We start from the raw sequence: 14,974 nt of genomic DNA, 5'->3' as shown, positions 1-14,974 counted from the left end.
CCTGATAGTACAATATTCATGCTGTCCTTCTATACACGTTCCTTCTATCTGCTACAGATAGCCTAGGTAGGGCTGGCTTTTTCCTCCAAATGATTCAGTATCTCTATACTTTAGAGATTCTTTAAAATATTTTTAAAAACCTGCTTCCAAGAGTTTGCCTGTAGTTTTATATCCTGAACCACCATTAACTAGAACTTCACTTACCCAAGTTGTATTTAATTTAAAAAGTGCAACTACCTAAGTGCCCATGACAGATAGTACAACACTCAGGGATTTTAAAGTACACACTTATTTACATTTATTTAATTTGCAAAATTGTATACACAGGTACTTGTTTCAAAGTGCAAAGCAGTGTGTGGAAATATCAGAATGGTAAAAAAAATCCTCAGCACCAACATCTCCCTGGGCTTTGTGAATGTTAGTAATGAACCTTCACAGAGGCTGGCTCATACCGGCTACAGAATTTACCCCCATCTAAGTCTGAGTCAGGAGACGATTGGAATTGTCCTAGCTGGGATCACTACACAGCAAACTCCTCCAAGACACGGGTTACAACTGGAAAGTGGTCAGGCCATTTCAGTAACAAACTGCCACACTCTTAACCGAGAGCTTCTCACTCAGCCAGGTAATTATGCCTCAAAGCAGGTCGGTACAGAGGGAGGAGAAAGCTGCCATACCTGCTTTCTCGGTCTGCATACATCTCCATATGACGAGGATTAATAGTAGGGTCAATAACAGCCCAGGATCCTCCTCTCAGCTCCGCTTGCGGTGGGATGTAAATAAGCACGGGTTGATGATACTCTCTCAGGCCATCCACAATGTAGGCACCAAACTTGAGCACTTGGTCATACATGTCTGCAGAAAAAGGACACAGCGCTTGAAGTCGCAGCATGTCAGTGTTTCAGCCCTGCCACACTTGGTCAAACTGGGAAAAAACCACAATTATTCAGCTCTTCTGACCATCTCCTGCTACCATACTGCAAGCTCTGGCTGGTGTTATCTGGACCTGGGCAAGACAGACGGAGAAAGGAGATGTTCCCAGATCAGTCCTGCTTCCAGACACTGGACCTCCACTCTGGAGATCTGGTCCGGTTACTTCCAGTGTAACCACATCTATTCACAAAACGTGAACCGCAGGGTCCTCTGTTCACACCAGCCAGTCCTACACCATGTGTCCTGGAGATAATCCATCCCTTACTTTCCAGCCAAGCCAATGAGTATTTCAGCAGTTCTGAAAGTCAGGTCGGGTATTTCTGTACTTAATACGAGCACAGCTGCCCCATTTCAGACTTACTACCGTGGACCTGTATCATGATTCATGTAATGCACATGGCACACCTACGGCAGCAGACCTTTTGCATATCTTTATAAAAATCAGTGTGTGGGAAGGGTTCAGAAGTGAAATAGCATTCTTCTCTTCTTGCATTAAGATTTGTTTAAGGCATTTTGCTCAAAATTAATAAGAACAGCTCCACTGTGTAAAGACAGTACATTGAAAATATCAGCCCCAAAGGTGATTTAAATAAAAGAGAAAAAAGGAAGGCAAAAGAATTTGTATGAGATGATCTGGGTTACAATGGACATAGTCTGTAATCGAAACAGGCACCCTCGAATATATATATTTTGTTACATATAATTATACATAGAAGTATCAAATCAAATATACAAGAAATGAAAAATACTTATTAGGATCTTCTAGTCCATCTCTTTATTCACACAGGACTGTTTCTTTCCCAGTGCTTTTTAAAGCTTTCGTTTAGAAATCCCAAACAATAAATCTACTACTTCTTTAGGGGCATTTCCACAGCCAAATAGATGAAATCTTCCTCAGTATTCAGCCAAACTTCCCCTCCTTCCTCATCCCCATTAATTTCATATTACTACTCCTTGCATCACCCTACATAATCTCTCCACTCCTTCGGGCTCACTATAAATAGCAGTAGGCTTTTCAGTGGTTTGGTTTTTTTTCCTTAGACACTCTATAGGTATTCATTTCTCATATCTCCCAGGACAGTATTTTCAATCCCCTTCATCATTTTTGTTCTTTGCTTAGCGCCTCCCAGTTTGCCTGATTTTTTCTGGCCATTAAAATACCAGTGCATAGAGCAGAAAAACTAAATGGGTTGCATGTATGTACCACGCACACATGCTGGCCTTCAGTAATAGTCTTAAAAGACTGAGACACTTTTATTCATCTAAAATCCTTACAATCACTTGAGAAAGCCATCATTTCCAGGGAAGAGACTCCAGCCAAGGTTCCCTTGTCATTTAACCCCAGTTTAATGTTAAGCATTAACATGAACATAGCTAAGCACTTAACTCTTTGGGAAATACACACACACGCTCTTACACATATACACACGCAGTAACATATAGAGCAAGCAAGAGAGGGGTACATAAAGTGTGTGTACACACACATATATATATTAGCACCATAGGCATTGACGTGATCTCTCCAGTTCATTTGCAAGGTCATTGTCCAAGTACCCAAGAAGAGGAGTTTCATGTTATTTAGCAATGTCAAATGCTGATGAAGAGAAGAACAATTTATTTCCTCTAATTGCAAATAAACATAAATTCTGGCAGAGACAGTGGGGACTAAGAACCAAACAAAACTCCAACCTTTTCCTTTGTCCTGAGCAAAGAAAAAGACCTCAAAAGGGGTGACAAATTTATTACTAATTACACAATTATTTTATTATCTAGTGCTAGTAATAAACCACTTGAAGTACTTTCAGCTAATTCTAGTGTTAAGAAAATAATTGCTTGATTCAAATTATTTTAACTGAATTAATTCTTTACTAGACATTTTTTACTAGTGCTACATAATAAAATGATTGTGTAATTAGCAATACATTTTTCACTCCTGCCAAGGGTATATATTTTACTCAGGTTAAGTGTAGAAAAAAGAAGTGCTACTTGTTTGAACAAGGCAGGGGGAGGAGGAGCAGGGAGGTTGAGAGAAACTTCATGTTTTCTGTGCATAGCTCCAAATCTCTTTCAGGTTTACCAGGTGGCATCAGCAAGGTCAGGGAAGTATTTCTGTGCCTACAATACTTTCAGGATCAGACTGTCAAAGCTAGCCAGAAGCATGAACTTCACCGCTATGCGGTTCTGTACACAGTTACTCCTCTTGGGATCCTGCAATACAGCACTTTATTTTCCTGTAATGTCCCAGCAGCCTTAGCTTAATATTTTGTACATGGATTTACACCAACTGCTGGCTTCTCCTGCACGCTCAAAACTTCCACTGAGGTCAATGGACCTGCTGCTGCACTAGTTTCAGATTTGGCTGTAAACACCTCTGTTGTAGAAGATTTCCCCTTTTTTTTTTTAAGGTAACAGCTTCCACTAATGGAGACCAAGTTTTGCCCAGATAAAGAAGAGACAGTCAATCTGACTGCCACCAGTGAAGGGTCCCCATGGTGCCACGCACAGCTCCAGACCACAGAAGCTGCTGAGCTCCAGAGATGAGCCAAGGAGAACTGCAGCGTCCACAGGCTACGGCAGGGTTCCTGAACTGTCTCTAGCATTAACAGCAGCCTACTCTTCCGCAGGGTTTTCCCCTCCCGCCATCTCAACCGTTCAATTTGCCTACACTTACCACTTCAACAAAGTGGGGACTCTTAAAGAATGTATATTTTTCAGAGGTAAAATATAAGCAGAGTTGATGAAGATCATAAAAATACTGCAAAGACCACCCAAGACACTTGCTTGTAGTCCCCACGCCCAATCACCAGAATACGCAGCCTCCCTGATTTACATTAATATTGTATTTGAGTGTGGAACTATGAAACATTTGCCATACTGTGACAACTGCCTCTTACTTGCAGTTTTGCTGCACTCTCCACTCTTACAATGGAAAACTGTGCACCAAATTTAACTGCTGCAGGTGGTAAATGATGGCAGGTCTCAGTGGTGCCCACTGCTCTGTGCTTGAGCTGCCTGTGCAGCCCTAGTGCCTCGGTAGGGTGCAGACTTTATAAACTGTTAATACTATAACTAACACACTTAACATGTTTAAAACAAAACCCAATCGCTTCCATAATGATCTGTGCAGCAAAGAACACCACACACATTTTAAGAGCAAGTTGTTTGCACAACTGTTCTTGCAAAGAAGTTGCTTATGTTGAGACTGGAAAAATTAAAATTAAATATTGTATTTGTGGGCCAAATTTAATTCCTGTATTAATTTAGACCTCTGCATAGTAAGCCACTTGCAAGACAGAAATGCTGCAGAAGTCCCCTAGGAAGAGCAGTGGTGTTCGTTATTCAGTAGGGCAGACAGTGTTCGCAGCACACTTTCCCATTCTCTGCCTGCCTGCTCAGCTCAGTGTGCATCAGCGTCTACTACACATAGACATGAAATCCGCTGGAAGCTGTTATCATTACACTGTATGTGTAAATATTGGCAGTCAGATGCATCAAGCATGCTAGAAAGGCTACAGACAGCTTTTTGCATTTCTATAGTGTCGGGCAGCATGCCCTGAACCTCCAAAGCTGGAACGGATCTCATCAGCTTGGCTGGATTATCAGATAGGACCTGAAGGTAAACACCAGGCATATATTGGCTGCAGACACATAATGTCCCTTATAAACCCATTACATACAAGCAATACTGTCATTCAACATCCAGGTAATCAGAGATTTAAAACAGCCTTTTCATTCTCCTGAAATTTTTTTTATTGTTATTTATAACCTGTCCCAGGAAAAAATCATAAGTAAAACATGAAAAACCAACTGCGAGTGACCCTGTAGCACAAGCAGCGCTGCAGTTTAATGTCGCGGGGATTTGCATGCTATCAAACTATTCATGCCGAGTCCAAGACCCTGGTGCTAATTTCCAGTAAATTTCACGCTTGATGTCTCCCCGTTGTGGGTCACTGCCGGTTCGTCTAAATAAACTACTTCCAAATGGCTCCTCCATCTAAATATTCAAGCCAGTTTTTATAATTTAATTTTGCATTATGCTGAATAGCCTTCCGGCCAGATAGAGCTCATTGGGGAAACCACCAATACCATTGTGATATGCCTTTATTTATGTTGTTTATTTATTTATTCGTTTTATGGCTTGAATTAGACCTCCTAGGCCGACTAGTAAAAGAGAGGGGTTTTTTTTTTTCCTCTCTTTTTTTTTTCCCCCCTCCGCTAATGTCAATTTTCAGCATAGCAAGAGCTGTCTCTAATCTTTTCCTACTCATTACACACAATTTTGGAGTCATTTTACCCACAGTGCAGTCGGCTCCTGGCAGTGTGTTTGTGTGCACTGAGGGGTGGCATAATTGTTTATTTTCCCTCCCTGCATAATCCCCAGCCAGCATTGAAACCAAAACTGCAAACAACTCCCCAAGAAACGGAGAGAGCATCAGGAGAGCCCAACGCTTGCTACGCAGGCCCCAACAGCAAACAGTATGCAGGAAAATGCACCGACCAAGGTGCAAACTGCAATGGCTCTCTTCTTCCCTCCTCTGTGGTGGCACTCTCCTTCCTCCTCCTGCTACCGGCTGGGGATATGCAATACAAATTATTAGCATCCTCCTACTGCCTTTTCCACCTTGGGCTTCTGGTCCCAACTCCAAAGCTAAACTCGGTTTCTGAGGAACCCAGCAAAGGGCACTGACAAAGTCAACAGATTTCACAACATAGTACGGCAAAATAATATTGTAACTGTACCAAGCCTTCATTAATCAACTACTTCCCCAGAAGTTGTGCGGCAGGGAAAGTCACGAAGTCACTAAGAGAGTGCAGTAGCAGCGCATGGAGCAGAAACCATCCTGAAAGGTAACAGCTATTTTCCAGAGGAAAGAATTTTGCCATCTTTTGCCATCTTCTGTCTTTGCATCTGCAAACTCAATGGCATTGCTTTCTGCCCTGCTAATGAGACAGCAGAGCAACACAGCCTTTGTCATCCTGCGGAATTTTTACTGTGTTAGAGCATCTGTAACTTTTCCTCTGTGTTTGTTAAGTGCCACATGCAGGTAAGAGGCCGTAATCTTTTACTTATTTAAATTTTATAGTATCAATCTCACATTCTTAGCACTTCACAAAATTTAAAGTAGCAATACGTGGTGCAAAAATCTAACTGCTGGTATATTAACTCAGCAGTTTTATAACTGTTCACTTCATATGAACATCACTACCATCAGGAGAGTCAACTGGGAGACAGTCCTTGATAGGACAATATTACAGTGGGAAAAATCATCAAGGAAACAATGTTTTCACTTGACAGAATATGCCTATACATTTCTGATATGCAATACTGCTGGTTCATCCAGCCCCAATTTTAAGCTGAGGCAGAAGGATTTAAAATTTTCCGAGCAAGAGGGGTTTCCTGAGATTAGTGTTTAATTAGCCCAGGTTGGCAGCTGTAAATTTTGTTAGCAACTAGGCCACTGTTAACATCCAATTACCTGTTCTCACTGCAGATGATCTGGCCAGTTCCTATAACCGTATATGAGGGTACATATAAAAATACAACTGCATTGCTTATTTTGAAAAGAACTTGCTATCAGATTTGCACCTTGCATATTCTGTGTTATTCCTGCTACGTGCCTATTAAGACAAGACACACATGGGGAGGAGAGGAATGAAACCCTTCACCACAGCTGCTGCAGCATAGAGTGTCCCTGTCCTGTAGCTGGTTGTGCAACGATCACAACTGCCTTTCAGCAGAGCTGGGCAGAGCATTGACATGATTTCAGAGGGCTGACATGTCCAAAGGCTCTGGTAGACTGTCGTGGTTTAACCTCAGTCGGCAGCTAAGCACCACGCAGCCACTCGCTCACTCCCCCCACCCAGTGGGATGGGGGAGAGAATTGGAAGAGCACAAGTGAGAAAAACTCGTGGGTTGAGATAAAAACAGTTTAATAATTGAAATAAAATGATGATAATAATAATATGATAATAACTAAACTAGAAAAGTATCCCCTTATTAGCATTTCTAAGGGAGGTCACATACTTGCCATGAAAGAGGGGGTCTGCATGCAGACTGCATCAAAGACTGGTGAAGCAGATCCACTCTGCAAGTTTATGGGTACAAGTTGTCACCACAGTTAAGCCAATCCAATAGCTAGCTGCTGCCCAAAGACATGGCCTGTTTCTGTCCCTTGCCACATGCTCCCACTGCTGGTCTGTCCCCAAGAACCGCTTCAGGATGCTAAACCGGTGGAGCTAGTGCTAGTGGGTATGCCACAGCGGGGAACAGCAGCAGTGCCCTGAGCAGTAAAAGACAAGCCGCGCTACAGGACAACACTAAAAGGGGATCCAAATCAGTGGTTACCTTTCATTCCACCAGAGAAGCCTCTCCAGTTAGCAAAGACCATCAGAGGCAGCCCTTCTCTGTTAAAGTCATTGATAGCCTGCGCAGTTTTAAAGGCAGAGTCAGGGAACCACACCTGACCAGCCTGCTGGATTATCTGTTGGGAATAAAAAAGATCATTAAGCCTTGAAACACTTACATTAACATAAGAGTTAGCACAAAAATATAGAAATGGATGCAACAAGAGCTGCGATGAGGAACCAACAATGAGGAACAAAGCACATGAAATGCTTAGGATCTGCTTGCCCACAGAAAAATTGGGACAATCCTTCTGTGACCAACATCAACAGGAGTGTTCCCACTGATGTAGCTAGAAAGAGGAATAGAGATGGTATGGAAAACCTGATACTATGACTGCTGTAAGAAGGTGAAGGATAGGAAGAGAGAGGAAAGGATATGCAAAGGAGAAAACCCAGAAGAGATGATGTAGGGCCAGAGCTGTGAAATCAGGAAGGAGAAAAGCAAAACAGCAGAGCAGAAAGAGCATGAAACACTATGGTCACAGCAAGAGAACAGGGAAGTGATTTTTGCTTGCCAGATCTCCTAGGCCCTAGGCCCTGCTTCTCACCTAAGTCACAAGAGAAGCAGGACTGCTGGGGAATGTCTCCTGTACAAATGGCCAACACAACCGTCCATTCACTCCTCCCAGCAACTGCCATGCATTAGCACCCCATCAAGGAACGGCTATACATTTTGTCCCACGTTTGGCACACAAAAAATATCCCATCAAAACAAGTGCTCTTTCCACAGAGACATTTGCAGAGGACAAACAAGCAACTGAGCACACGTTCAGCCTACCTTGGCCTCAGAGTCCAGGTTTGCAGGATCAGCAGGGATGCTAAGCTCCACCGTTCTCGTTTCTACGGCAACTACTCCTACAGGTATTCCTCCCAGCCTGGTAACATGTGAGACAAATCAAAATTTGTATTTCTATTGTTACACAACTAGAATTTTTTTCCAATTTGCATCAAAATACTCAAGAGAGACAAATAATGCAAGCAAACGGTGGAAGAAGCATTCTGGCCTTTTTGAAGAGTTCAGGCATGCGGCTGGAGAATTTCAGAGTAGAATTCACAGTTCTCAAAGCAAAATCTAGTTCTAAAAATTAGCACATAGCTCACTAAAAATTAAATAGAATAAACCAAAGCCCAAATTTTGAATGATATAGCTACATCTCCACCACCCTTCACCTGCCACCACACAGATTTTTGATACTGATGGTCTTGACCGTGAAAAATAAACACTAAGACCCAAGGCTTCCCAATCCCCCTTTTCATAAGCACTGTCAGCTGATGAAATACATCCACAGGCTGCATGTCTAAGCAATGCTGATGTCTCAGCCACCCTAAACATCCACTGCTTACAAAAACTCCCTCTCCCAAGAGGCTAGGGTGAATGACGGGTAAAGGTTTGGGTTTGTCCGTCTACCTCCTCCCCAGAGCCTCTGCTGCAGGATGACTGCAAGGGTGGGAAGGGTGCAGGGCAGAGGGATGGGCAGGGAGCATCGGCACCAGGGAGCATCGGCACCAGGGAGGATGCTCAGCTCTGCTTTCCACAGCATCTAACCACTCCTTTACACAAAAGGCATCTTGCTTCCGATGACAACCGCTTACTCCCAGGACGGGAGTCCCAGCAGAGCCTACACTCTCTCCTCAACCACCTCAAGCTGGATGACACGCACTGCAGGCAGAAAAAGCGACAAGGCCTATGTGCGCTAGGGGGTTGAGAATATTCCCATTCACTATGATTAAGAGTCTGCCTAGAAACCCGTAATTGCAGAAGCCGTCTTAAATCGGTAACTTATAACTTCTATATTAGGGCCCATGTGACCTAATAAAGAACATCTTTATCCAAGTATTACAGTTATTTATTGAACTTGAAAACAGCTCAAAACAACTTCTGTTTTCCATTATACTTCATATAAATTTTATCAGGCTAGCACATGAAGATGCTACATCTTGTTTTATAGTGTGTCCCTGGACAAGTTGCCATAGAATAATAAAAGACAATTTACAGCCAACAGCACACATATTCCAAACATACATACAAAAGATGAGTTTTGGCAGCACTTACAGTAACAATCCCAGAAGAATACATTCATATTTGTTTTTTTCAAACTGCCACTGCTTTTGAAAGAAGTCAGTTTCATTTGTATTATATATACCTGTATGTCAGAGTCTAAAGCAACTTGGAATTTGTCAGAAGAAAGGAACTGCAAGTGAAGCTGAACATGGGCCTGGACAGAGACCTTTTAGCTTTGCCAAATCATTGATTTCTGCGCCCCCCCCGTCCCCGTCCCCCCGTATACTACTTAACCTAAAAGCCTTTAAATAATTATAGGACACTGTGAGATAAAACTTCAGAGTGTCACAGATGGCGGATAAATATACCAAAGTGTATCAAAAGGTCACAGGACACCCCAAGGTTACGTGCTACAATTAGGAGTGGAGTCAGCAGGTATTTTCGGCTCCTCTCAACCATGTATAAAGATCAGACAATATTCTGAGTGGAAAGGATCTTCAGGGGTAATAGCACTCAGACCCCTGGGACCAGCAGTGGTCAGTCAGAGACATGAAACTCCAAGAAGGCAGAGCTGAGCTGCACCTGCACACGAACGCCCCTTTGGCTCAGCAGCAGTTCGTCTCTAGCTGGGCTTGTGCAGCCCATACACTGTCACGTTGCTCTGTCTTGAGCACAGACTCCTCCTCCTGCCCTGATACGATATCTGAGGAAAATGGGTATGTTTCTCTGTATCACATTCTGCACTAGGATAGTCCAAAGGCAGTTTCAAACCCATTAAAGACCCTCGAAAGTCTTAAGAAAAGAGCAACGGAGGGACATTTTGCTGAGCATGCCCTCGTATCTGGAAGCCTCCTTCAGTTATTATGCAGCATTTCATTAACATATTAACATAGGTCCTGATGGCCATTTTAGAGATGTCCAGAATGGACAGAATCCTCTGAGATGTTGCACTTGAGCTCTAGTGAATACCATAAGCTTTGCCATCTCACAGCATGACCTCTGGCTCTCTGACCCTCATTAGGAGCACTCTGTAGAGCTGTGGCTTTAAAGGGTCTACAAGAGAAATGGGAGCTCCCAGTGCCAAATACTCTGGGCCCACGTGTGCTATCAACATAATGGAGATAAGAAACAGCATTGATTCATGGCTATACTGGCTGGGAGCCTAGCTGGCTATCCCAGTTGTGCTGTGTGTTTCAGGAACAGTGGTGTCTCTCCCTGTCTCCCATTGAATGCTCTGGTAATCAAATACAGCATCACCAGGGATATCCTGGTACTACGGTCAGTCCTTGCGTCACCAGTTTGGTGCGGCTGGAGGCTGAGGGAGTCAGACCCCAGGGGTGGCCACAGGATTTCCAGAAGATTGTAAGCATTATCAGGTAATTTGGCTCTGGATTGTTGGCACTGTGATACTGACAGTACGGGAGGTGAAAGATCTGTATATAAAAGATTTTTCTTTGACGCAGACTTCTGCTAGGAACTAAGGCACTCTGAACACCCGTCATGCACAGGCACGACCGTATCTCATTAAGCGTAACACCTGAAGCCTCCAGGATCCCATTCAGGCTCTTCAGGTTTTTTTCTCTCACTTGTTAACAAAAAAAGAAAAGGCTGACAATTAACCAAAACCACTGACATCAATTAGGAGCTGGGAGTCTGCTGGAGGCAAGAATATAATGCTCTGTCTTGAGAGGAGAGCTGGTGGTAGTCTGAGGAATGACAAAGGATAAGCATGCTGCATTTGGACAGCTCAACCACTTGTAGTGGAAACTCAAGGGAGATAAATGTACTCTTTCAAAATGGCTTTATTCTGAAAGGAAGTAGACAATCAGATCAGGAAACTCACAGTGCCATTTTGGAGGGGGCAAAAAACTAAAGAAACTAGAAAAGAGATGATTGAGGGGGTTTTGAGCCCAGCTGTGATTTGCATTCTGTCAGAATGCAGGATTCTATCTCCAGGCTTCTCCTTCCGGCCAGCTCTGAGAGTTCACGGACCTGCAACACTGAGAATGACCCAGGCTGCAAATATTTTCAAGGCAGGGATCTAAATCTCGAGGCAATGGGGAACATTTTAGAATCCTGCAGAGCTGCCACTTCACAGCAAGGTAAGGGGAAGTGACTCCCCTTGGGAGGAGGTGAGTTTCACAGGTCTCTGGAGCTACACATCTCTGCATCATGAAAAACAACTAAGATCAGGTACGGTGGGTGCTGGTTTGGAAAATGCTGCAAGTTACTCCACGCAAACCTCAATGTTAAGCTCTTCTCTATGCAGAGTTTCTTGCAATTCGCTCTAGTTTTAGCTGAACTTTTCTTGCAAGTCAAATAAGACTGCAAAACAATAAACTGCGTAACGTACCTTCAACTAAGTCAGAGCTGCAAGAAGGCCTCACTATGCAACCATGTACCTAGGGTAGCATCTATTGTCTGCCATAATTTTTAACAATATCTCTCTTTTTGGCTTTTGTGCATATTAAAGCTGTCGCCTCCAAGCAAAACAGGAGAAACGATCAGACCATGCTTCATTTGTGGGGTAAAGAAGTATCCTATTCAAGTAATGACTTATTTTTACGTATAGCCATCAACTTTCAAGGGAGGTTCTAGAAAAACACAAAGCATAACGAAAACTTGATTTCTACAAATGTCTAAAATGCCTCTTGGAATTTACCTTGCTCTACCAACCACAACTGTCTGTGCCCAGGGTTGCATGATCTCCAGGAACGAGCCATTGTCAAAGAAACCACTTAGCCACTGTCCTTTTTGACCTAAAGGGAAGGGAAAAAAATGGAAATATCAGAGGAGGGAGGAGAGAGGGAAGAAAGAAGAGAGAATATAAAAGGAGCAACTGAAACTTGCTTAAAAATCCCAACTGGAGAACTTGGCACTGTCTTTTTATTTATTTATTTTTAAATAGATTATAATACAAGGGAACATTAGACAGCTGAGCATTTGTCTGCCTTCAGCCATCATGTCTTATTTCATTTGCTAGTCTGCATAAAGACAGTCATTTATCAGCAAAAGCATCATTTATTGTTAAACGATGGGGTTCGGATAGCAGAGGGACTTCTCATGCTTTTAAATAAATAACTGTTTTTTTCAAGACACTACAAACATTTGTCAAAAGGCGGTAAAGTCATTAAAGATGTTTTTCAAAATGCCTATTTCTATTTTAAAACTTACCTCACATTTTTCTCTTGATTCTGCCTAATCTTTCCTTTAAAGAAAGAATGCTGAAGAAATTCAGGAACTAAATATAAAAATTTCTATGATATTTTAAAACTAGACCACACATCTGAGCATGTTTCACACATTCTTTTAGAAAAACTGAAGTACTCTGATACCAAAAGCCTACTTGCTCCATAGAAGACACCAGATGATGCAGCTCTCCCTAACTAAAGCATGCTTTAAGAGTCACCGTCCTGGATCAGCCCATACGCTATCAGACCTATTCTCTTGCCCAAAGAAGGCAGCAACTTCCTAACGCTTGAGAGAAATCAAACTGTTCCTGAAGAGCACATCACCAAGATGACTGTGCAGTTCTAAGAGAAAGAAACTTTTCCTGACCCTTACAGACAATCAGCTTCTACCCTGAATCAGGCTTGATTACCCTGATCATGCTAACTATGAACTAGTATTATTTGCCCTTTATAAAGCCAGTGCAGTATCAGACTTGGGGTTCCTCCTGCATCACAAATTCCAACATATTGACAATACCTCTCCACCCCCACATGCAACAATAGATCTGTCCACTAACAATCCACATACATTCCTTCAAATAAAATTCTCAGGATGACAATTACCCCTATGGGAAGCAGGGTGGCAGTTTACTGTGTATTTCTCTACATTCCACGTGTGTTTCTTAAGTGGGCACAAAAGACACTATGAATGAGTTAAGCCGACCTGTGCAGTGGCATGGCACTGTTTCCACTCTCCAGACAGGAAGACCATGGCAGGAAGGTTTTCCAATATTTCAGCTTGGATCTACTCCAGTGAACAGGTAAGGACACGACAAAGAGCTTTCATTTGGGCTGACTGCTGATGCTGGATTGGGGAGTGACAAGTAAGATTTGCAGACAGCTCTCTTTCTGCAGTGCTCCAACCTGTATAAGCTGTATATCCCAAAGTCAAGGCATCGAGATACTCTACCCACCCAGACAATTACAGAAATCACAACTCTCTGGGGACACCTGCTTTCCATTGGGGCTTCATGAAGCTCTGCAAAAAAAACCCAACAAACCCAAAATCCCTCCCAGCTTTACCCCTTGGCACACAGCTTCTGAGGAATGCTTTAATCTGAAGAAGTGCCTCTGCTTCTGCAAACCCAAGTCCAAAACCAATTAAAAGTGGAGATCCAAGCAAGCTAACCTCTGCTGACTTAAACAGGATGGAGAGTGTTTTATCAAGACCAAACTTGTAATTACTGTGTTCTACATTCCTTGCCTCTGTGGCCCCACTGTAAAATGTGACCATCCATTTCAAAATTATCTCTTTATCGTGAGCCCAAAGCTGATCGTTTAGATTCTGGCCTCGTGTCGGGCGTCAGTTTGAAGAATATCACGGCAATATCTCCTCTAATAAATGGCTTTAACTTTTCACCTAGGAGATATCTGCTTTAACTTATCACAGGGAATCATCTGCTTTCCTTAACGCTTCCACTAAATTAAAATCTGAAGTCACTCGATTTGGAAGCCAGCGTTAGCTGCACTCAGACAGCTGGATGAATTACTTGAGAGATGATGAAAAAATATTATCCAAAACCAGAAAACTTAGTTTATCACAGATCTCATTTTAGCCCCCCAAGCTCATTAATAACAGCAGGCGTAATGGTCACCCAGTTTGCAGCTTGTACACAGGCTGTACAACCCCAAAAGCATGCATGGGGGTTCAGTGGTTTGTAGCGTTTCCAATACAATTATTCTCCAAGATCTGCAGGAATACTGTAATTCCTTTAGCATACAGACCCTTTGTATACGAACTTTCCTCTGAACCATAAGAAAAAGAGAAAATCTATAAAAGTAACTAATAATTGTAAGTGTCCTCAAGCGCTCAGAATTTACATGCTATTTTTATATATTATATTAAAATTGTTTAGAACTAACTACTTTATAAACTCTGAAATATATTTGGATTGCAGACATAAAGCCTTGACAAACAGTCTTGAAACAAGACGCATTATTGCATATCCTGGCCACCAAAGATCTACGTACTTGGATTTGGGCGTCCAGCCAGCATCCAGCGAGGATCATAGGGAGTCTTGGTAGGAACAAACTCTATGGTTCTGTCTATAGGATCCTTGACTTTGAGGATAGGAACAGGGCTGTATACACTCTAAGGGAAAAAGAAAAATATTGAAGAAAGTAATTCTCCTGCATGGCTTTGCACCAAACACCAGCTCTAAAGGACCCGGTTGGAGTCCTCTTTCTCCCACACGGCACAACCCTTTGACTGATGGGATCCCAGAGACTTGGCAAGAGCCTGAAGAAACTTCCAAGGTGCTCCATACACTCCCTCAAACCCTCCTTTGGCATCATATGGCATACATTGTACTTCATTTGCTCTTGAACTTCAGGCATAGCCAGCATCAGCGAGGGGTTGCAATTTAATTTTTGAAAGGTGACCAGGCCACCTGACTCATTCTAC

At 42.7% G+C, this 14,974-nt stretch overlaps 1 protein-coding gene across 1 annotated transcript in view; it reads right to left on the bottom strand.

The window, feature by feature from the left end:
* The window catches only part of ACACA (acetyl-CoA carboxylase alpha), a 136,500-nt gene that overhangs the window by 18,135 nt on the left and 103,391 nt on the right, over nucleotides 1-14,974 (bottom strand). The window contains 5 exon segments of the mRNA XM_009329104.1: nucleotides 678-855; nucleotides 7,280-7,415; nucleotides 8,117-8,213; nucleotides 12,003-12,099; nucleotides 14,542-14,662. Coding sequence (XP_009327379.1) covers nucleotides 678-855; nucleotides 7,280-7,415; nucleotides 8,117-8,213; nucleotides 12,003-12,099; nucleotides 14,542-14,662 — 629 coding nt within the window.

The sequence above is a fragment of the Pygoscelis adeliae genome, unplaced genomic scaffold (genome assembly GCF_000699105.1).
Source record: "Pygoscelis adeliae isolate BGI_AS28 unplaced genomic scaffold, ASM69910v1 Scaffold427, whole genome shotgun sequence".
In the NCBI taxonomy this organism is placed as follows: Eukaryota; Metazoa; Chordata; class Aves; order Sphenisciformes; family Spheniscidae; genus Pygoscelis; species Pygoscelis adeliae.
This window is presented reverse-complemented; position numbering and strand designations above follow the sequence as displayed.